General features: G+C 48.6%; 1 protein-coding gene across 5 annotated transcripts in view; it reads left to right on the forward strand.

Annotated features, from left to right (window-relative positions):
- The window catches only part of LOC143297871 (tubby-related protein 3-like), a 144,285-nt gene that overhangs the window by 52,363 nt on the left and 69,422 nt on the right, over positions 1 to 22,500 (forward strand). For 3 of the 5 annotated variants that reach the window (XM_076610399.1, XM_076610398.1, XM_076610401.1), the window contains exon 3: positions 4,909 to 5,796. The exons of the other annotated variants lie outside the window; for them this stretch is intronic. In XM_076610399.1, the coding sequence (XP_076466514.1) occupies positions 5,753 to 5,796 (44 nt within the window). In that variant the 5' untranslated portion in view covers positions 4,909 to 5,752. The remainder of the gene's footprint in view (positions 1 to 4,908; positions 5,797 to 22,500) is intronic. 5 annotated transcript variants of the gene reach the window in all.

A 22,500-nucleotide genomic window follows, 5' to 3' on the forward strand; every position in this document is an offset into this window, starting at 1 on the left:
GGACTGCTGACTGACGTCCCGATCCAAAAGCTCTGTGTTCTCATGATAATGATAATGATGATAATAATAATGATAATAATAATAATACTACTAAGAAGAAGAATCTGCTTGAAACACTGTCAGAACCCCTCTGTTCTTCAGATGGAGAAGAGCGTAGGTCATGGAGAGATGTTGTGGTGGGGTTGAGGGGAGGAGGGTGGTGTTTTCACAAAGAAAGGTGGTGGGTTCGATTATCTGTTTTCGCGGGTAGGCCAGAGACAAGACAAGACAGGACATGTCTATTTCAGGTAACTTTGTGGGGTCACATGAACTTGTGACATATTTTCATGTGAGGAACATTAAGTACAGAACTATGAAACACACATGACATTGTGTTCAGACAGTTGTTACCGTTTCCACACGGAGTCAGCTCAGTGTTCTCCCAGGTCTGTGTTTCCCCCATTTTTTTTTTCCAGCCAGGTTTAAGTTCCCCCAGGACATAGACCTGGGGAACTTAGTCTTGGGGGAACATAGACCTGGGGAACATAGACCTGGGGGACATAGACCTGGGGAACTTAGGCCTGGGGGAACATAGACCTGGGGGACATAGACCTAGGGGAACATAGACCTGGGGGACATAGACCTGGAGGAACTTAGGCCTGGGGAACTTAGGCCTGGGGGAACATAGACCTGCGGGACATAGACCTAGGGGAACATAGACCTGGGGGACATAGACCTGGGGGAACATAGACCTGGGGGAACATAGACCTGCGGGACATAGACCTAGGGGAACATAGACCTGGGGGACATAGACCTGGAGGAACATAGACCTGGGGAACATAAACCTGGGGAACATAGACCTGGGGAACTTAGGCCTGGGGGAACATAGACCTGGGGGGACATAGACCTGGGGAACTTAGGCCTGGGGGACATAGACCTGGGGGACATAGACCTGGGGGAACATAGACCGGTGGAACATAGACCTGGGGGACATAGACCTGGGGAACATAGACCTGGGGAACTTAGGCCTGGGGGGACATTGACATGCTCCCTTCCGCAGCTAGCGCCGAGGGAGTTAGAGACAGTAGGCAGTGCCAGACGTGGACTGCCACAGGAAGACATATTCATTGACCACAAGGCTTTTAACGCTGCTTCAGCCCCAAGGGGCCAATCGCAAATAATGCGCCATTTTATCTCTTGCCAGTTAGTATTTTATTTTATTGCAGATTTTTAACCCATTCATGTCAGATTTGGTAGACAGGTAGAGCAGTGCGAGAAGTGGACTGTCACACACACACACACACACACACACACACACACACACTCACACTCACACACACACACACACACACACACACACACACACACTGTGCGGCGTGTTTCACGTGCATGCTTGCGAGCTTTGCGGCCAGCCAGTGTGATGCGTTGCAGCAGGAAGGAAGGCAGGCAGGTAAGGAAGGAGGGAGGCAGGGAAGGAAGGAGGCAGGGAAGGAAGGAGGGAGGCAGGAAGGAAGGCAGGGAAAGGAGGAGGGAAGGAAGGAGAGTGGCAGGGAAGGAAGGAGGGGCAGGAAGAAGGAGAGGCAGGGAGGAAGGGGCAGGAAGGAAGGCAGGTAAGGAAGGAGGAAGGCAGGTAAGGAAGGAGGAAGGCAGGGAAGGAAGGCAGGGAAGGAAGGAGGGAGGCAGGGAAGGAAGGCAGGGAAGGAAGGAGGGAGGCAGGGAAGGAAGGCAGGTAAGGAAGGAGGAAGGCAGGGAAGGAAGGAGGGAGGCAGGGAAGGAAGGAGGGAGGCAGGGAAAGGAGGAGGGAAGGAAGGAGGGAGGCAGGGAAGGAAGGAGGGAGGCAGGGAAAGGAGGAGGGAAGGAAGGAGGGTGTCAGGGAAGGAAGGAGGGAGGCAGGGAAAGGAGGAGGGAAGGAAGGAGGGTGTCAGGGAAGGAAGGAGGGTGTCAGGGAAGGAAGGAGGGTGTCAGGGAAGGAAGGAGGGAGGCAGGGAAGGAAGGAGGGAGGCAGGGAAGGAAGGAGGGAAGGAAGGAGGGTGTCAGGGAAGGAAGGAGGGAGGCAGGGAAGGAAGGAGGGAGGCAGGGAAAGGAGGAGGGAAAGAAGGAGGGTGTCAGGGAAGGAAGGAGGGAGGGAGGCAGGGAAGGAAGGAGGGAGGCAGGGAAGGAAGGAGGGAGGGAGGCAGGGAAGGAAGGAGGGAGGGAGGCAGGGAAGGAAGGAGGGAGGGAGGCAGGGAAGGAAGGAGGGAGGGAGGCAGGGAAGGAAGGAGGGAGGGAGGCAGGGAAGGAAGGAGGGAGGCAGGGAAAGGAGGAGGGAAGGAAGGAGGGTGTCAGGGAAGGAAGGAGGGAGGCAGGGAAGGAAGGAGGGTGTCAGGGAAGGAAGGAGGGAGGCAGGGAAGGAAGGAGGAAGGCAGAGAAGGAGGGAGGGTGGCAGGGAAGGAGGGAGGGTGGCAGGGAAGGAGGGAGGGTGGCAGGGAAGGAGGGAGGGTGGCAGGGAAGGAGGGAGGGTGGCAGGGAAGGAGGGAGGGTGTCAGGGAAGGAAGGAGGGAAGGCAGGGAAAGGAGGAGGGAAGGCAGGGAAGGAAGGAGGGAGGCAGGGAAGGAAGGAGGGAGGCAGGGAAGGAAGGAGGAAGGCAGGGAAGGAAGGAGGGAAGGCAGGGAAGGAAGGAGGGTGTCAGGGAAGGAAGGAGGGTGTCAGGGAAGGAAGGAGGGAGGGAGGCAGGGAAGGAAGGAGGGAGGGAGGCAGGGAAGGAAGGAGGGAGGCAGGGAAAGGAGGAGGGAAGGAAGGAGGGAGGCAGGGAAGGAAGGAGGGAGGCAGGGAAGGAAGGAGGAAGGCAGAGAAGGAGGGAGGGTGTCAGGGAAAGGAGGAGGGAAGGCAGGGAAAGGAGGAGGGAAGGCAGGGAAAGGAGGAGGGAAGGCAGGGAAGGAAGGAGGGAGGCAGGGAAGGAAGGAGGATGTCAGGGAAGGAAGGAGGGAGGCAGGGAAGGAAGGAGGGAGGCAGGGAAGGAAGGAGGGTGTCAGGGAAGGAAGGAGGGTGTCAGGGAAGGAAGGAGGGAGGCAGGGAAGGAAGGAAGGAGGGAGGGAAGGAAGGAGGGAGGCAGGGAAAGGAGGAGGGAGGCAGGGAAGGGAGGAGGGAGGCAGGGAAGGAAGGAGGAAGGAAAGTGGCAGGGAAGGAAGGAAAGTGGCAGGGAAGGAAGGAAAGTGGCAGGGAAGGAAGGAAAGTGGCAGGGAAGGAGGGAGGGAAGGAAGGAGGGAGGGAGGCAGGGAAGGAAGGAAAGTGGCAGGGAAGGAGGGAGGGAGGCAGGGAAGGAAGGAGGGAGGCAGGGAAGGAAGGAAAGTGGCAGGGAAGGAAGGAGGGTGTCAGGGAAGGAAGGAGAGTGGCAGGGAAGGAGGGAGGGAGGCAGGGAAGGAGGGAGGGAGGCAGGGAAGGAAGGAGGGAGGCAGGGAGGGAAGGAAGGAAAGTGGCAGGGAAGGAGGGAGGGAGGCAGGGAAGGAAGGAGGGAGGCAGGGAAGGAAGGAAAGTGGCAGGGAAGGAAGGAGGGAGGCAGGGAAGGAAGAGTGGCAGGGAAGGAGGGAGGGAGGGAGGCCGACCGCTTCATGTTCCACTGTGTGACACTATCGACATGTGGCTTGCCACTTCGCTGATAATATCCTCTGTCTGCCTGCCTGTCCACCTGACTACCTGCCTGCCTGTCCGCCTGTCTGCCTGTCTGTCCACCTGACTGCCTGTCCGCCTGTCTCTCTGCCTGACTACCTGTCTGTCTGCCCGCATGCCTGACTGTCTGACGTGTAGTGGCTGTTGTATAGCTGTTGACAGCTGCCTCTTGCCTGTGTCCTCTCGTTCTGTCTGCATGTCTCTCTCTGTCTGTGCTCCTTTCCGTCTGTCTCTCACTCTCTGTCTCTGCCCTTCTCTGTCTCTCTGTCTGTCTCTTCTCCCCCTCCACTCTCTGTCCTCTACACTCCGTAGCTTCTCTTTCTCCTCTCTCCCTCCCTCCCCCCACGCCCCCCCCCTCTCTCTCTCTCTCTCTCTGTCTCTCTGTCTGTCTCTTCTCCCCCTCCACTCTCTGTCCTCTACACTCCGTAGCTTCTCTTTCTCCTCTCTCCCTCCCTCCCCCCCACGCCCCCCCCTCTCTCTCTCTCTCTCTCTCTCTCTCTCTCTGTCTCTCTGTCTGTCTCTTCTCCCCCTCCACTCTCTGTCCTCTACACTCCGTAGCTTCTCTTTCTCCTTTCTCCCTCCCTCCCCCCCACGCCCCCCCCCCCTCTCTCTCTCTCTCTGTCTCTCTGTCTGTCTCTTCTCCCCCTCCACTCTCTGTCCTCTACACTCCGTAGCTTCTCTTTCTCCTCTCTCCCTCCCTCCCCCCACGCCCCCCCCCCCTCTCTCTCTCTGTGTCTGTCTCTTCTCCCCCTCCACTCTCTGTCCTCTACACTCCGTAGCTTCTCTTTCTCCTCTCTCCCTCCCTCCCCCCACGCCCCCCCCCCCTCTCTCTCTCTCTCTGTCTCTCTGTCTGTCTCTTCTCCCCCTCCACTCTCTGTCCTCTACACTCCGTAGCTTCTCTTTCTCCTCTCTCCCTCCCTCCCCCCACGCCCCCCCCCCCCCCTCTCTCTCTCTCTCTCTCTGTCTCTCTGTCTGTCTCTTCTCCCCCTCCACTCTCTGTCCTCTACACTCCGTAGCTTCTCTTTCTCCTCTCTCCCTCCCTCCCCCCACGCCCCTCCCCCCTCTCTCTCTCTGTCTCTCTGTCTGTCTCTTCTCCCCCTCCACTCTCTGTCCTCTACACTCCGTAGCTTCTCTTTCTCCTCTCTCCCTCCCTCCCCCCCACGCCCCCCCCCCCCCCCCTCTCTCTCTCTCTCTGATCCACGTGTTGGACTGTCTGACCTGCCCCAGCCAGCACCAGCCACCTGATGTATGTTTTCTTGTCTTGTCTCTGGCTGCACGACTCAGGGCGCTTCAGACAGACAGGCAGGCAGACAGGGCTGCAGGCATCATCTGTTGGACAGGGAAGGAAGGAAGGAGGGAGGGGATGGAGGAGGACGGAGCCTGGAGGAGGGCAGCAGGCCAGTGACCGTCACCTTCACCGTGTCCTGTTGACTGTGTGAAGAGTGACCGGGGCCCCGCGCAGCGTGAACTGTTCTCCACGGGCCTCCAGCTCAAAGTCTGGGCCTCTGTGTGTGTGTGTCACCATACTACTGTAGTTGATCAGATCGGCAGGGGTCTTTGGGTTAGGCAGGGGGTACGTTCGGGTGGACGATGATGATGATGATGATGATGGCTGGATGGATGTACCCGACAGAGCCACCCGTGGCTTGCCTCCCCTGCCACCACCAGCACCACCACCACCAGCATCACAGCAGCGACGAAGGGTCTGACCTCAGCCTGTGAGCACCGTCAGCACCGTCATCACTGCCACTTCCGCCTCCCCTCACAAGTCTCTTCAGTGGCTCTGAGGGTCCGTGTGGGTGTGTGGGCGGGTGTGGGGGAGCCAAGGAGGAGGACGGAGAGGTGTGTGGTTGTGTGTGGGTGGGAGGCGGGTATCCCACACCCTGTCGTGACAGTGAAGGGAAGCAGAGGACTGACTGAGTGTTGTTGGCTGCCTTCCGACACCACCCAGTCGCTAACCGATCATCAACACAGCTGGCGTATTGTTGTCCTTTGTCCTGCTGACTCACCCGCTGTCCCGTGGCAGGACTGGGCTTTGGAACTGTGTACAGTGACAAAGGGAGCGGCACACACACACACACACACACACACAAGCTGCTGACCACTGTCCAGTGGGTGTGCCGTGAGGATGGAGCCCAGCTTCAAAGTGGAAAAGAGGACCTACCACGTGGGGTAAGACTCTTCCTCGTACCCCATCCGTCACCCCTCTTTGCTTGTCACCCCCCCCCCACCCTCTCTGCATCCACCCCTCCTCTGTCCTGGTTTGTTGTTGTTGAAGATGACTGTTGATGGAGGCGTGGCATGGCCCGTGTTTCAAAGGCGTCTCCAGGCTTGAGGAGTTGTTTCCCTTTGGTTTTGGTTTTGGTTTTTTGTTCTTCCTCTTTCTTTCCACCCTCTTTCTTGAGTTGGTTGGAGGTTTGGAGCTTGCATGTGTTGGATGGAGGAGGCTATACTCTATATACCGGCATAATTTGCCAGATTGTTTTTGACGAATGATTTATCCCCCTGTGTTGAATGGAGGAGGCTATACTCTGTATACCTGCATAATTTGCCAGATTGTTTTTGACGAATGATTTTTCCCCCCTGTGTTGAATGGAGGAGGCTATACTCTATATACCTGCATAATTTGCCAGATTGTTTTTGACGAATGATTTTTCCCCCTGTGTTGAATGGAGGAGGCTATACTCTATCTATATACCTGCATAATTTGCCAGATTGTTTTTGACGAATGATTTTTCCCCCTGTGTTGAATGGAGGAGGCTATACACCTGCATAATTTGCCAGATTGTTTTTGACGAATGATTTTTCCCCCTGTGTTGAATGGAGGAAGCTATACTCTATATTCCTGCATAATTTGCCAGATTGTTTTTGACGAATGATTTTTCCCCCTGTGTTGAATGGAGGAGGCTATACACCTGCATAATTTGCCAGGTTGTTTTTGACGAATGATTTATCCCCCTGTGTTGAATGGAGGAGGCTATACTCTATATACCTGCATAATTTGCCAGATTGTTTTTGACGAATGATTTTTCCCCCTGTGTTGAATGGAGGAGGCTATACTCTATCTATATACCTGCATAATTTGCCAGATTGTTTTTGACGAATGATTTTTCCCCCTGTGTTGAATGGAGGAGGCTATACTCTATATTCCTGCATAATTTGCCAGATTGTTTTTGACGAATGATTTTTCCCCCTGTGTTGAATGGAGGAGGCTATACTCTATATTCCTGCATAATTTGCCAGATTGTTTTTGACGAATGATTTTTCCCCCTGTGTTGAATGGAGGAGGCTATACTCTATATTCCTGCATAATTTGCCAGATTGTTTTTGACGAATGATTTTTCTCCCCCTCTTAGTTTCCCTATCCAGTCTGCTGTCTTTCGTTGCTTTCACCTCAGATCTCTCTTTGGCCTTTCCCCGTTCTTTCTTTCTGCATGCTTGTGCATGTGATGCGTAGGGGAGCGAGTGGTTTTTTTTGTTGTTTTGTTTTGTTTTTCTTTTATATGCATGCAGCGCACGAAAAAATGATAGGTGAAGAGACAGACAGACAGACAGACACAGACAGATAGACAGATAGACAGACAGGAACCGAAAGACGTGCTGGTCTTTTCCTGTTTCATTTTCCTCTCCGCTGTACTTTTGATTTGAATGATTCCCTTTGATGTTGTATTCAGTGTGTGTTGGGAATTGAGGGGGTGGGGGTGGGGACTGAGAGAGAGAGAGAGAGAGAGAGAGAGAGAGAGAGAGTTCTAAGTACTCTGGTGTTGTTTTCAGCTATTTTATACTTGTAGGTAATGTTCGAACTGGAATATGTTTTTTTTTTTTTTTTGTTTTAGTTATTTTGGTTGGGTTGTTTTTTTGTTTGTTTTTATATTGTTTTTAACAATGATAAAACATGGATAAGTGTTGTGATTTTTTTTTTTAAGAGAAAGTGATTGTAATTCGTTATGATCTGAACCTGACCCTGGACATCTATGTATAACCATTAATCTATAATTTTTTTTTTAGTGTGTGTGTGGTGTATGTGTATGTTGTGTTTTTTTTTTCCTGTCTGTGTCCTACGTGTGCTTGCTCTCGTGCCTGTACGTGTGTGCTTGGTTGTGTGTGTCTATGAATACGTGTGTTAGAGAGAGAGAGAGAGAGAGAGAGTGAGCAACGATTTTGTAGATGTGATACCCAACACCGTGTCATTGGCAGAGGAGGGGTCGGGGTGGGGGTGGCAGAGGGGGTGGCAGAGGGGGTGGCAGAGGGGGTGCGGGCAGGGAAGAAGAACAAACAAGAAAAGTAAAAAGTGAAAGAGCAATGAGTTTTGTTGTCATCTGGGTGACACTGAACACCACTGGCTGGGCGTTGGTTGAAAAGGGGGCTGGGGGGAGATGGGTGTGAGAGTGAGGGGAGGGGGGAAGGGGGCTGGGGGGAGGTGGGTGTGAGGGGAGGGGGGAGATGGGTGTGAGAGTGAGGGGAGGGGGGAAGGGGGCCGGGGGGAGATGGGTGTGAGAGTGAGGGGGGGGAGGGGGGAGATGGGTGTGAAAGTGAGGGGAGGGGGGAGATGGGTGTGAGAGTGAGGGGAGGGGGGGAGGGGGCCGGGGGGAGATGGGTTGAAAGTGAGGGGAGGGGGGAGATGGGTGTGAGAGTGAGGGGAGGGGGAGAAAGGGGGCTGGGGGGAGATGGGTGTGAGAGTGAGGGGAGGGGGGAAAGGGGGCTGGGGGGAGATGGGTGTGAGAGTGAGGGGAGGGGGGAAAGGGGGCTGGGGGGAGATGGGTGTGAGAGTGAGGGGAGGGGGGGAAAGGGGGCTGGGGGGAGATGGGTGTGAGAGTGAGGGGAGGGGGGGAAAGGGGGCTGGGGGGAGATGGGTGTGAGAGTGAGGGGAGGGGGGGAAAGGGGGCTGGGGGGAGATGGGTGTGAGAGTGAGGGGAGGGGGGGAAAGGGGGCTGGGGGGAGATGGGTGTGAGAGTGAGGGGAGGGGGGGAAAGGGGGCTGGGGGGAGATGGGTGTGAGAGTGAGGGGAGGGGGGGAAAGGGGGCTGGGGGGAGGTGGGTGTGAGAGTGAGGGGAGGGGGGGAAAGGGGGCTGGGGGGAGGTGGGTGTGAGAGTGAGGGGAGGGGGGGGAAGGGGGCCGGGGGGAGATGGGTGTGAGAGTGAGGGGAGGGGGGGAAGGGGGCCGGGGGGAGATGGGTGTGAGAGTGAGGGGAGGGGGGAAAGGGGGCCGGGGGGAGGTGGGTGTGAGAGTGAGGGGAGGGGGGAAAGGGGGCCGGGGGGAGGTGGGTGTGAGAGTGAGGGGAGGGGGGAAAGGGGGCCGGGGGGAGGTGGGTGTGAGAGTGAGAGGGGGAGGGGGGGGGGAAAGGGGGCCGGGGGGAGATGGGTGTGAGGAGGGGGAGGGGGGGGAGGGGGCCGGGGGGAATGGGTGTGAGAGTGAGGGGAGGGGGGGGAGGGGGCCGGGGGGAGATGGGTGTGAGGGGAGGGGGCCGGGGGGAGATGGGTTGAAAGTGAGGGGAGGGGGAAACGGGAGAGTCCGGTTTTGCCCGGTGCTATCCCAGGGGATGACAGATAACTGATAAGCACTGATGTGCTAAAAAAGAAAAAAAAATTATATTCAGTCTCCACCCTGAACAAGGTCTACACTACACAATACTAAATAAAGTCATATGCATGGTGATGATAAGATACACAGAAAAAAGAGCAATTAGCACACACACACACACACACACACACACACACACACACACACACACACACACACACACACACACACAGTGAGCGTGTTATCAAGAATATATTGACATGAAAGAAGCGTTATTATGATACCCATTACATAACAGCAGTGACAGGCAGACGGACAGAGAGAGTCAGTCAGTCAGTCAGTCAGTCAGTCAGTCAGTCAGTCCACGAAAAAGAGAGAAAAAAAGAAGAGGAAATTAGCGCTGTTGCAATCACCACCATTAGCAGTGCCGCCAGCGGCGGCGGGCAGGTCAAGCCAGTAGAACCACCAGCCTTGGATTGGGAAACCACCCGGGGTGGAATGGTGTGTGTCATTGCGCTGCAATAGAGCGCGCTGTTTCCGTCACTCACTCACACACACACACACACACACACACACACACACACACACACACACACACACGATCGATACACTGCTTGCTGTGTCATGAGCGGTATACGTGGCAGTCAGGAACGAAGCCATTTGTGTTTGACAGAGCGTGGTGCCGGGTATGTGTATGTCGCAAGCGGTCTTTGGAAATCACCCCCAGAAAGGCCAGCAGGCGTGACGGGGCGTAACAACAGCCCAGTGGTTAAAGCTTTGGTCTCTAAATGTCTTGGGTTCCATTCCCGGTCACGCCACTTTGTGGTTGTTTTTTTTTTAAAGGTGGAGATTTTGTTCTTCTCTCGATCTCCTTGGTCAGCAGATGTGTGCAGACATGTTAGCCTTTATCAGAGGCCCCGTGTTTGGTGTCACTGGCCTAGTACTTGAACCCTCTTCCTTTGTATACGCATGGAGAAGATCAACTGCGCATGTTAACTATCCCCTGATCCGTTTCGGCGTTGGGTCGGTAACGGGAGCAAGAACATACACACAGCCACCATGCACAGCTTTCCTCAAATCGGAGTGTGGCTGCTTTCCTTACGAGGCGGGGTAGAAATGGTCGTTGTCGTAAAATCCCTCCCGTACGTGAGTGAACGTGGGAGTTAAAACCCACGCACGCAGAAGAATAAGAACCTTATTGACGTTCATAACTGCAGCTGTATAATTGATATTATACATGTTTGCGTGTAGAAATTACTGGGGTGCTTATTTCCGTGACTGTTCACCCATTACATTATTATATGAGGATTTGATTTTAGAGTGAATCATCCTCTTTTGGGGGGGGTGGGGGGGGCGGGTTTTTTTTTTGGGGGGGGGAGGTGTCGGGGGGGGATGGGCGAGGGGGGTGAGGAGGAGGGGTTGTGCAGTGAAAGTGTGTGTGTGTGTGTGTGTGTGTGTGTGTGTGCGTGTGACGCTTCAGATGCTTTTCATTGTCAAGACGGTCAGTTCTAAGTTGCAGCGTCATTGTATTGGATGAAAGAAAACGAACAACAATAAATAAAGCAAATAATGTCAATAACTCAGTTCAAAAACCAAATTACTTAATTGTACACTTATGTATGTGCCGATACAAGTACGCACACCATAATAGAGAAACAACATACAACAGACTATCAACATACAATGTGACCATCAAGTACGCACACCATAATAGAGAAACAACATACAACAGGCTATAAACATACAATGTGACCATCAAGTACGCACACCATAATAGAGAAACAACATACAACAGGCTATAAACATACAATGTGACCATCCAGTACGCACACCATACTAGAGAAACAACATACAACAGGCTATAAACATACAATGTGACCATCCAGTACGCACACCATACTAGAGAAACAACATACAACAGGCTATAAACATACAATGTGACCATCCAGTACGCACACCATACTAGAGAAACAACATACAACATACTATCAACATACAATGTGACCATCCAGTACGCACACCATACTAGAGAAACAACATACAACATACTATCAACATACAATGTGACCATCAAGTACGCACACCATACTAGAGAAACAACATACAACAGACTATAAACATACAATGTGACCATCAAGTACGCACACCATACTAGAGAAACAACATACAACAGGCTATAAACATACAATGTGACCATCAAGTACGCACACCATAATAGAGAAACAACATACAACAGGCTATAAACATACAATGTGACCATCAAGTACGCACACCATAATAGAGAAACAACATACAACAGGCTATAAACATACAATGTGACCATCCAGTACGCACACCATACTAGAGAAACAACATACAACAGGCTATAAACATACAATGTGACCATCAAGTACGCACACCATAATAGAGAAACAACATACAACAGGCTATAAACATACAATGTGACCATCAAGTACGCACACCATAATAGAGAAACAACATACAACATACTATCAACATACAATGTGACCATCCAGTACGCACACCATACTAGAGAAACAACATACAACAGGCTATAAACATACAATGTGACCATCACGTGTGTACAGCTGCAACAGGCTAATCACATAACTCATGATGATTACGTGTTATTGTATCTGCTTTCCTTATCCTGATATAAACAGCTTCTGCTATGAATTTGGCAAGCAAAATGATAATTTCATCATTTTCAGTGGATAACAGACTAAGCACGTCGTGTCTTTCCTCAGCAGCAACATGGAAAAGTCGTGTCTTTCCTCAGCAGCAACATGGTAAAGTCGTGTCTTTCCTCAGCAGCAACATGGAAGAGTCGTGTCTTTCCTCAGCAGCAACATGGTAAAGTCATGTCTTTCCTCAGCAGCAACATGGAAAAGTCGTGTCTTTCCGCAGCAGCAACATGGTAAAGTCGTGTCTTTCCTCAGGAGCAACATGGAAGAGTCGTGTCTTTCCTCAGCAACATGGTAAAGTCGTGTCTTTCCTCAGCAGCAACATGGAAAAGTCGTGTCTTTCCTCAGGAGCAACATGGAAAAGTCGTGTCTTTCCTCAGCAGCAACATGGTAAAGTCGTGTCTTTCCTCAGCAGCAACATGGTAAAGTCGTGTCTTTCCTCAGCAGCAACATGGAAAAGTCGTGTCTTTCCTCAGCAGCAACATGGAAAAGTCGTGTCTTTCCTCAGCAGCAACATGGAAGAGTCGTGTCTTTCCTCAGCAGCAACATGGAAAAGTCGTGTCTTTCCTCAGCAGCAACATGGAAAAGTCGTGTCTTTCCTCAGCAGCAGCAACATGGTAAAGTCGTGTCTTTCCTCAGCAGCAGCATGGAAAAGTCGTGTCTTTCCTCAGCAGCAGCAACATGGAAAAGTCGTGTCTTTCCTCAGCAGCAACATGGAAAAGTCGTGTCTTTCCTCAGCAGCAGCAACATGGAAAAGTCGTGTCTTTCCTCAGCAGCAACATGGAAAAGTCGTGTCTTTCCTCAGCAGCAACATGGAAAAGTCGTGTCTTTCCTCAGCAGCAACATGGAAAAGTCGTGTCTTTCCTCAGCAGCAACATGGTAAAGTCGTGTCTTTCCTCAGCAGCAACATGGAAAAGTCGTGTCTTTCCTCAGCAGCAACATGGAAGAGTCGTGTCTTTCCACAGCAGCAACATGGAAGAGTCGTGTCTTTCCTCAGCAGCAACATGGAAAAGTCGTGTCTTTCCTCAGCAGCAACATGGAAAAGTCGTGTCTTTCCTCAGCAGCAACATGGAAAAGTCATGTCTTTCCTCAGCAGCAACATGGAAAAGTCGTGTCTTTCCTCAGCAGCAACATGGAAGAGTCGTGTCTTTCCTCAGCAGCAACATGGAAAAGTCGTGTCTTTCCTCAGCAGCAACATGGAAAAGTCGTGTCTTTCCTCAGCAGCAACATGGAAAAGTCGTGTCTTTCCTCAGCAGCAACATGGAAGAGTCGTGTCTTTCCTCAGCAGCAACATGGAAAAGTCGTGTCTTTCCTCAGCAGCAACATGGAAAAGTCGTGTCTTTCCTCAGCAGCAACATGGAAGAGTCGTGTCTTTCCTCAGCAGCAACATGGAAGAGTCGTGTCTTTCCTCAGCAGCAACATGGAAAAGTCGTGTCTTTCCTCAGCAGCAACATGGAAAAGTCGTGTCTTTCCTCAGCAGCAACATGGAAAAGTCGTGTCTTTCCTCAGCAGCAACATGGAAAAGTCGTGTCTTTCCTCAGCAGCAACATGGAAGAGTCGTGTCTTTCCTCAGCAGCAACATGGAAAAGTCGTGTCTTTCCTCAGCAGCAACATGGAAAAGTCGTGTCTTTCCTCAGCAGCAACATGGAAGAGTCGTGTCTTTCCTCAGCAGCAACATGGAAAAGTCGTGTCTTTCCTCAGCAGCAACATGGAAAAGTCGTGTCTTTCCTCAGCAGCAACATGGAAAAGTCGTGTCTTTCCTCAGCAGCAACATGGAAAAGTCATGTCTTTCCTCAGCAGCAACATGGAAAAGTCGTGTCTTTCCTCAGCAGCAACATGGAAGAGTCGTGTCTTTCCTCAGCAGCAACATGGAAAAGTCGTGTCTTTCCTCAGCAGCAACATGGAAAAGTCGTGTCTTTCCTCAGCAGCAACATGGAAAAGTCGTGTCTTTCCTCAGCAGCAACATGGAAGAGTCGTGTCTTTCCTCAGCAGCAACATGGAAAAGTCGTGTCTTTCCTCAGCAGCAACATGGAAGAGTCGTGTCTTTCCTCAGCAGCAACATGGAAAAGTCGTGTCTTTCCTCAGCAGCAACATGGAAAAGTCGTGTCTTTCCTCAGCAGCAACATGGAAAAGTCGTGTCTTTCCTCAGCAGCAACATGGAAAAGTCGTGTCTTTCCTCAGCAGCAACATGGAAGAGTCGTGTCTTTCCTCAGCAGCAACATGGAAAAGTCGTGTCTTTCCTCAGCAGCAACATGGAAGAGTCGTGTCTTTCCTCAGCAGCAACATGGAAAAGTCGTGTCTTTCCTCAGCAGCAACATGGAAAAGTCGTGTCTTTCCTCAGCAGCAACATGGAAGAGTCGTGTCTTTCCTCAGCAGCAACATGGAAAAGTCGTGTCTTTCCTCAGCAGCAACATGGAAGAGTCGTGTCTTTCCTCAGCAGCAACATGGAAGAGTCGTGTCTTTCCTCAGCAGCAACATGGAAAAGTCGTGTCTTTCCTCAGGAGCAACATGGAAGAGTCGTGTCTTTCCTCAGCAACATGGTAAAGTCGTGTCTTTCCTCAGCAGCAACATGGAAAAGTCGTGTCTTTCCTCAGGAGCAACATGGAAAAGTCGTGTCTTTCCTCAGCAGCAACATGGTAAAGTCGTGTCTTTCCTCAGCAGCAGCAACATGGAAAAGTCGTGTCTTTCCTCAGCAGCAACATGGTAAAGTCGTGTCTTTCCTCAGCAGCAACATGGTAAAGTCGTGTCTTTCCTCAGCAGCAACATGGAAAAGTCGTGTCATTCCTCAGCAACATGGTAAAGTCGTGTCTTTCCTCAGCAGCAACATGGAAAAGTCGTGTCATTCCTCAGCAACATGGAAAAGTCGTGTCTTTCCTCAGCAGCAACATGGAAGAGTCGTGTCTTTCCTCAGCAGCAACATGGAAGAGTCGTGTCTTTCCTCAGCAGCAACATGGAAAAGTCGTGTCTTTCCTCAGCAGCAACATGGAAGAGTCGTGTCTTTCCTCAGCAGCAACATGGTAAAGTCGTGTCTTTCCTCAGCAGCAACATGGAAGAGTCGTGTCTTGGCTCTGCTGTCTTCAGGAGCTTTACAATGAAATAAAAAATGATCTTCATCCTCTCTCACATCCTGAGAGAGAGAGAGAGAGATTCAAGATTCAAAAACTTTATTCTCAAGGATAAAGATTTTAGGCATTGCCTGGTCTTCCAATCTGTCCTTTTGACAACAAAAACAGTAACGATAAGACAATGGTAAATACTACTACTACCATTACCACTACAACAACTACTACTACCACTACCACCACCACCACCACCACTACTACTACTACTACTACTAATGATAATTATAATACTAATCAACGGACCATCATCATCATAAAAATATAATGAAGGGAACACAGTCACACACTCACACCCACCCACCCACCCACCCACCCACATATGCACACACTCGTCCCCAAACACACACTCGTCCCCAAACACACACACCCTTATTGCATATACATAGCTGCACATATACCCACATGCATGCATATGTCTACATGTACATACAGATATGTATGCATATGCATACATAAACATAATTAGGTATCGAATCGTATTGTAGTACATTACAGATCATATTGTAGTACACCAGCAGATATTGAAAAAAGAACAGAAAAAAAAAAATCAAGAAGTAAAAGGGTTATTAAGACTGTCAAATTAATCACCACACAGAATTCAGGAAAGAGGCACGACTGAAATGAAAATGTATAAACAGAGCAGTGAAACAGTTATATCTCTGTACACTGAGAGAGAGAGAGGGGGGGGGGGAGGGTGCTTGTCTGGAAAGCCTTTACCGTGGGCTACGAAGAGATAATTATAGACTGAACGAACTCAAATACCCAGACCTTCTACCCCCTCCACACCTTTTCCATGTCCCTCTGTCTAACGGTATGTGGGGGGTGGGGGAGGGAGAGAGGGGGGGGAGGGGTGGGGAGCGAGCGAGGGATGGAGCATGCGCGTGATCACGCCGTATCAGTTCACAGCAGTGTACTAGATTTGACGGGGGATTAACCCCGAAAGGTGTTCTTTGCGGCGTCTCCGTGGCTCTACATGGAGATGTCAGAGAAGAAGAAAGAAAAACAAGAGAGGCAAGGCCTTCAAGACTCACTTGTGATAAATTACGTCCCCTAGCATTAAATTACAGAGTACTTTCCCTTTTTTACCTTCTGCACCGAAACGTTTGCAAAATAAATAATAATTCCATGTTTAGCAAAAGAAGTTCCTGTTTGAACAAAAAATGATAATAATGACTCCTCTAGTTGTTGTGTCAGAATAAGAGGTCAAAGTGCCAAGTTTAGAGAATACAAAAAAAATATAAATATAACAGTAAATGCAGTTTGCATATAATTAGGCTTCTTTTTTTTTTTTTTTGTGCCCATCCCAGAGGTGCAATATTGTTTTAAACAAGATGACTGGAAAGAACTGAATTTTTCCTATTTTTATGCCAAGTTTGGTGTCAACTGACAAAGTATTTGCAGAGAAAATGTCAATGTTAAAGTTCACCACGGACACACAGACACACGGACACACACACACACACACACACACACACACACACACACACACACACACAGACAACCGAACACCGGGTTAAAACATAGACTCACTTTGTTTACACAAGTGAGTCAAAAAGCGTGGAAAAGGGGGACCCCCAGAGTGCATCGTTACCCGACCTGATCACTTTTCTTTGGCTTTTTTCTTTTTTTTTCTTTCTTTTTTCTGGGGGTGGTGGTGGGGGTCTGCCTGGGGTTGATTGTGGGTATGGGTGGGTTTGTTTTTTGGTTGTTGTCTTTTTTTTTTAGGGGGTGGGGCTCATTGTGGAAACAAAAGGGTTCTCATCAGCAGCACATCACATTGTATTTGTTTGCAAACAAGTGATGGAATGGCGCGTGCCGTTGACAGGATTAGTCAGTGTTGGCTTAATTAAGGTCCGCTTCACGCAGCATTCAGGTTGGGATAATTGAGAGAGAGAGAGAGACACAGATAGAGAGAGAGAGATATATATATTTTATTTCACGAGGGTAAGGGAGAGAGAGAGAGAGAGAGAGAGAGAGAGAGAGAGAGAGAGAGAGAGAGAGATTTTATTTCACGAGGGTAAGGGAGAGAGGGAGAGAGAGAGAGAGAGAGAGAGAGAACGAAATTTTATTTCACGAGGGTAAGGGAGAGAGAGAGAGAGAGAGATATTTTATTTCACGAGGGTAAGGGAATAAGCACAATTGCTTTATTACATCCGGCCCTCGGGGGAGGGGGGGGGAAGTAAGATAAGTGCATGCACAAAAGCAGATTCTTCACACACAAAGAGAGAGAGAGAGTCCTGCCCATGTCCGTCTCTACCAGTAAATCCAGTACCCACGCTCCTTTTCTCTCAACGTGACGTGACTGTATCCAGCTGGTATCTGTTTCTGCGTCCTCAGAGTTCTGTGGCCCTCCTGTATCAGCAATACAACACAATACAATGCACTATCACTATTATATATATATATATATACTTGTGTGGATTTCTCCCACAGAATGTTGCCAGAGGACCACTACCCTTTTGTTGCCGTGGGTTCTTTTTCAGTGCGCCAAGGGCGTGCTGCGCACGGGACCTGGGTTTATTGTCTCCTCCGAATGACCAGACGCTCAGTTTGATTTGCCCAGTACATCTTGGGAGAAACTGGCGAGAGCGGGAATGGAACCCAGACCCTCAAAGACAAGTGTTTTAGCAGATCAGCGTCTTGACCATTCTGTCAAGTCTCATTTTGGCGCTCACTCTCACTGGTCACTCTGTCTCTCTCTCTCTGTCCATCCATCTCTGACGCTGTCTCTGTTTTTCTCTCTCTCTCTCCAACGAAATTGAAGTTGTAAACAATTATAAATATCTGGGTTTTATGCTGTCTACCAAGTTATCTTTCATTTCTGCACTTGAAGAGTTCGCTGGCAGGGCAAAAGGGAGGGTGGTTGAAATTATGAGAACAATGTGGAGTCTTGGCAATATGGACAGAACCGTGTTTTTTAAACTCTTTGATGCGCAGATAAAACCTATGCTATTATACGCATCTGAAATGTGGGGAATAATGCGCTTCAAAGCAGTTGAGTCTGTCCATTTGTTTGCTTGTAAAAGATTTTTGAGTGTCAGTCCCAAAACCCCAAATGTAATGATCTATGGTGATCTTGGTCGATATCCATTATACATTGATAGTTGCATCAGTACTTTGCGATACTGGTTTAAGCTAAATCAAATGTCTCTATCGAGAATCCCGAAACAGGCGTACCTAATGAACGTAAATAAGATGACATACAATGCTGATATGTCTTCAAGAAACTGGGCAGATGGACTGAAACATTGCTTAGACATTTATGGGTTTTCAGAAGTTTGGATAAATGGCGGGGTTGGGGATGTAAATGTTTTTCTTAAAATATTCAAACAACGCATGATAGATGGCTTTAAACAGGATTGGGCAAGCAAACTCAACGGAAGTAATCGTTATGAAACATATAGGTCATTCAAATCCTTATTACAACCTGAAAAATACTTATCTGATCTTACCATCAGTAAATTTAGATCAGCCTTCATTAAGTTCCGTTTTGGTATAAATGAACTAAAAATAAATCAGCGTTATTGTGATGTTTTGAAAAACTGCCCATGTGGTGGTAGAATAGAGAACGAACTACATTGTACTAACAGCTTGTCCATTATATGATGATATTAGAAGGAAATATTTGCTCAAGCATATGCAACATATTAGAAATCTGTCATTATCATTTCTGCTGCAAAACGAAAGTTGTAATGTGACCAGAGATGTTGCAATGTTTGTTTTTTATGCATTAAGACTGAGAGAAGAGTACTTTCAGCCCTAAACAGACATATCAGCCTTGTGCTTTTCATTTAGTTTACTTGTTCTCAGTGAGCTCACTGTGTATTATGTGGATTGTTTTCGTTCTTCCTATTTTATTTTAGTTAAGCTGTGTGTGCAACACGTGCACCCAAAATGTATACAGGTCGGTGACCTTACATTAAAATTCTTGCGTTCTTGCGTTCTTGCGTTCTCTCTCTCTCCATTCCTCTTATCCGGAATGTTGGACAGAGTCAGTTATTCTTCCATTGTATAAGAAAGGTGACGTAAACAATCCTAATAATTATAGAGGTATATCCTTATGCAATGTGTGTAGTAAATTATATAGCGCAATTATTAACAGGAGACTACAGGAATGGGTGGAGGAAAATAATATTACAGGAGAATTTCAAGCTGGGTTCAAGCGAAATTATTCTACTATAGACCACATGTTTACGTTGATGGCTTTCATACAAAAACAGTTTTGTTTAAATCGCAAATTGTACGTGGCTTTTATTGATTTTGAAAAAGCGTTTGACTCCATTAATAGATGCTTTCTTTGGCCTATCTTGTTTAAAAATGGTATCCGTGGAAAACTGTATAGATGTATTATGAGTATGTATGAGTGCGTGAAGGCAAGGGTGCGTTGCGGTGCTGCTTTGACTGAATGTATTAGCTGTACGTCTGGTGTTAAACAAGGAGATATTTGCAGCCCAGTTTTATTTTCGCTATTCATAAACGAGTTAACAGTAGAAGTTGTCAATTCTGGAAGACACGGTGCCACATTTACTGGTGATTTTATGGAAATTTTTATTCTTCTCCTAGCAGATGATGTTGTATTAATGTCGGAAACAATAATAGGGTTACAAAATCAGCTAAGCAGTCTGCAACGTGCCGCTGCTTCTCTTCAACTAAATGTTAATATGGATAAAAGCAATATAATAGTGTTTAGAAAGGGTGGATATCTTTCCGTAAGGGAAAGATGGACATATAATGGATTGATAATGCCTGTTGTAAATGTATATAAATATTTAGGTTTGTATTTTTCAACACGTTTAAGTTTTACTTTTGCCTGTAAAAACCTGACAAGCAGAGCTAAAAGTGTATTGATAGGTGTCATGAAGAAGTTATGGTTGTTGAATAACCAGTCACTGAAACTGTTCTTGAAAATATTTGATTCTCAAATTCAACCTATGATACAATATGGTGCAGAATTATGGGGTCTTGACGCTGCTGCTATGCACTGTGATAAAGTTCATTTGTATGCTCTGAAAAAATTTCTTGGAGTGTCCCCACAAACACCTAATGATTTTATCTATGGAGAAACAAACAGATACCCGATATCTTTACAGTCTGCTACTAAATGCATTCATTATTGGTTAAAGTTGACACAGATGGATACTCATAGACTACCACATAAAGCATACAGAATGTTATTAGAACTGGATAGCAGAGGCAAGAAAAATTGGGTTTCGAATATTAGGGTGAAGCTATGTGAAAATGGATTTGGTTTTGTGTGGCTTAGCCAAGGGGTTGGGGATACTAAAGCTTTTATTCGTGTGTTTCGTGAAAGAATGATTGACAGCAGATGGCAAAACTGGAATTCACATATCCAAGGCAGTGACAGATTTGAAATTTATCGACTTATCAATAACCAACATAGTTTTCCAACTTATATGTCTATGAATGTTGACAGGCATCTGAAGCATCTAATGACCAAATTTCGATTTGGCGTTTCTGAATTGTTTGTCCATCGATATCGTTACAGACAGTCTAACATTTCTGATACTATTTGTCCGTTATGCAAAACGTCAAAGGAAGATGAAGTCCATTTTGTGCTAGACTGTGCAGAATTGAGAGATATCAGAGAACAATTAATTCCAGAAAAATATTTCAGACAACCTTGTTTATTCAAACTCGTCTTGTTAATGTCATCTACAAACGAAAGTCTTGTTAAACAATTCACTCTTTATCTGTGTAAAGCGTTTAAACGTCGAAGTGCCTTCGTAACATCTTGAACGTTCTGTGTATTAGTACGCGACTTTCATGTTTATCCCCCTTCTAAGGGGCTATGGCCTTTATGAATAAAACATCTTCAGTCTTCAGTCTTCAGTCCCATTCCTCTCCTCTGTCCATCCATCTCTGACGCTGTCTCTGTTTTTCTTTTCTCTCTCTCCATTCCTCTCCTCTCTCCATCCATCTCTGACGCTGTCTCTGTTTTTCTCTCTCTCCATTCCTCTCCTCTGTCCATCCATCTCTGACGCTGTCTCTGTTTTTTCTCTCTCTCTCCATTCCTCTCCTCTGTCCATCTCTCTCTCTCTCTGACGCTGTCTCTGTTTTTCTCTCTCTGCCTCCCATCCCTCCCCTAGTCCCTCCACTCTACGCTGTCCTCTTCTCCTCTCCCCCCCAATCCCCTCCTCTGTCCAACCATCTCTGACGTTGTAGTTTGGTTTTTTGATTTTCTATTGTCTATTCGCTGCCTCCTGTGTGTTGGACATTCCAGCAGTGACGCAGGGTGGTATCGGGGGTTGGTTCACTCTGGCAGTTCTTAAATGGGATGCTTCATTCCTCGCTAGACGCTTTTTTCTCTTGTTTTTTCCCGCTCTCTCGCAGCATATCATGTTCTGTCGGAGTACCATATCTGAGTGTGTGAATGGTGTTTTTCGGCTCCTCTCTCCCACACCTCTCCTGCTGAGCACCATTATGTTAACGCCAGTCTCTGTCTGGTCTGGACCTCAGCTACCGACATTCCTTTCTGCCCGGTTCTGTGTTGTTTTCTCACGGAATGCTGCCACCCCCCGTTTTGTCTCTCTCATCTGTCCTTGTCAATGCCGTCTCTGAGGTTGTCTCTGATTTTCTCTCTCCTCCTCCAGTCGCATCTCCTCTGGTCACCATGCACTGCTCTGTAAAGCCGTCTGAGTTTTCTTTTGGTCTCTCTTGCACTGTACCTTAAATTTTCTGTCTTTCCACTTGGCTTGACGTCATGTGTTTTTTAAATCTGTCCATCTGTTCTCACTTGGTCTCCCTGTGTACCTTTTCGTCCTCTGAGTCTGTGGGTCTCCTTTGGGTCCGTATCACTGTCCCTGTCGTCCTCTCTGTGGGTTGCCTTTGGTCTGACTTTGCAATGTCCTGTCAAAGTGCCCAAACACCTGCACTTGTCTGACCCGCCACGACCCTCAAACTACACAGCCTTTCGTCTCACTTTTTCAACGCATCACCGACCTTGCCCACACATCAACTGCAGGTCTTCACCATTTTCCGACCACACGTACCTTAAACCTTTAATGGGGTTTGGGTTTATTTGGTTACGTATCACGATGTAGTGCTACTATTGTGGTCGCAGTATTGCGTCTCAGCCCTTTTAACTGTGTTTGGATGACTTTGGTAACGAATGTGGCCCGAGGTCAATGTTGCATTGGTAGGAGTATCACGTAGGATTGGGTCAACGTGCCGGAGTGGGGTCGGGTCGGTTGCATGGGTTGGTCTGCTGAGAAGGGAATGGGTGGGGTGCACTTTCATTCCTCAGCCAAAGTCGAACTGATTTGGTTTTTTTGCTTTTCATGCGCGCTGCCTCTCGTGCCAATGAGGTTCCGGTGCACTTTTGGAGACGTAACACGATGATTTCTGGAGTAGGTGATGAAATGGTGTTTGCAAAGGAATGGAGTCACGGCCCCCCCCCCACCCCCGCACACACACCCCTCTCCCTAGCTAGAGCGACCATTTGATGTCATATACTGTACCACGTGAGACTGTGGTGCAGACTGGACCTCAGAGCATACCGACAGTTCCAGTGTGTTTGCACCAGGTTGACA

This window comes from Babylonia areolata, chromosome 23, assembly GCF_041734735.1.
Source record: "Babylonia areolata isolate BAREFJ2019XMU chromosome 23, ASM4173473v1, whole genome shotgun sequence".
NCBI lineage: Eukaryota > Metazoa > Mollusca > Gastropoda > Neogastropoda > Buccinidae > Babylonia > Babylonia areolata.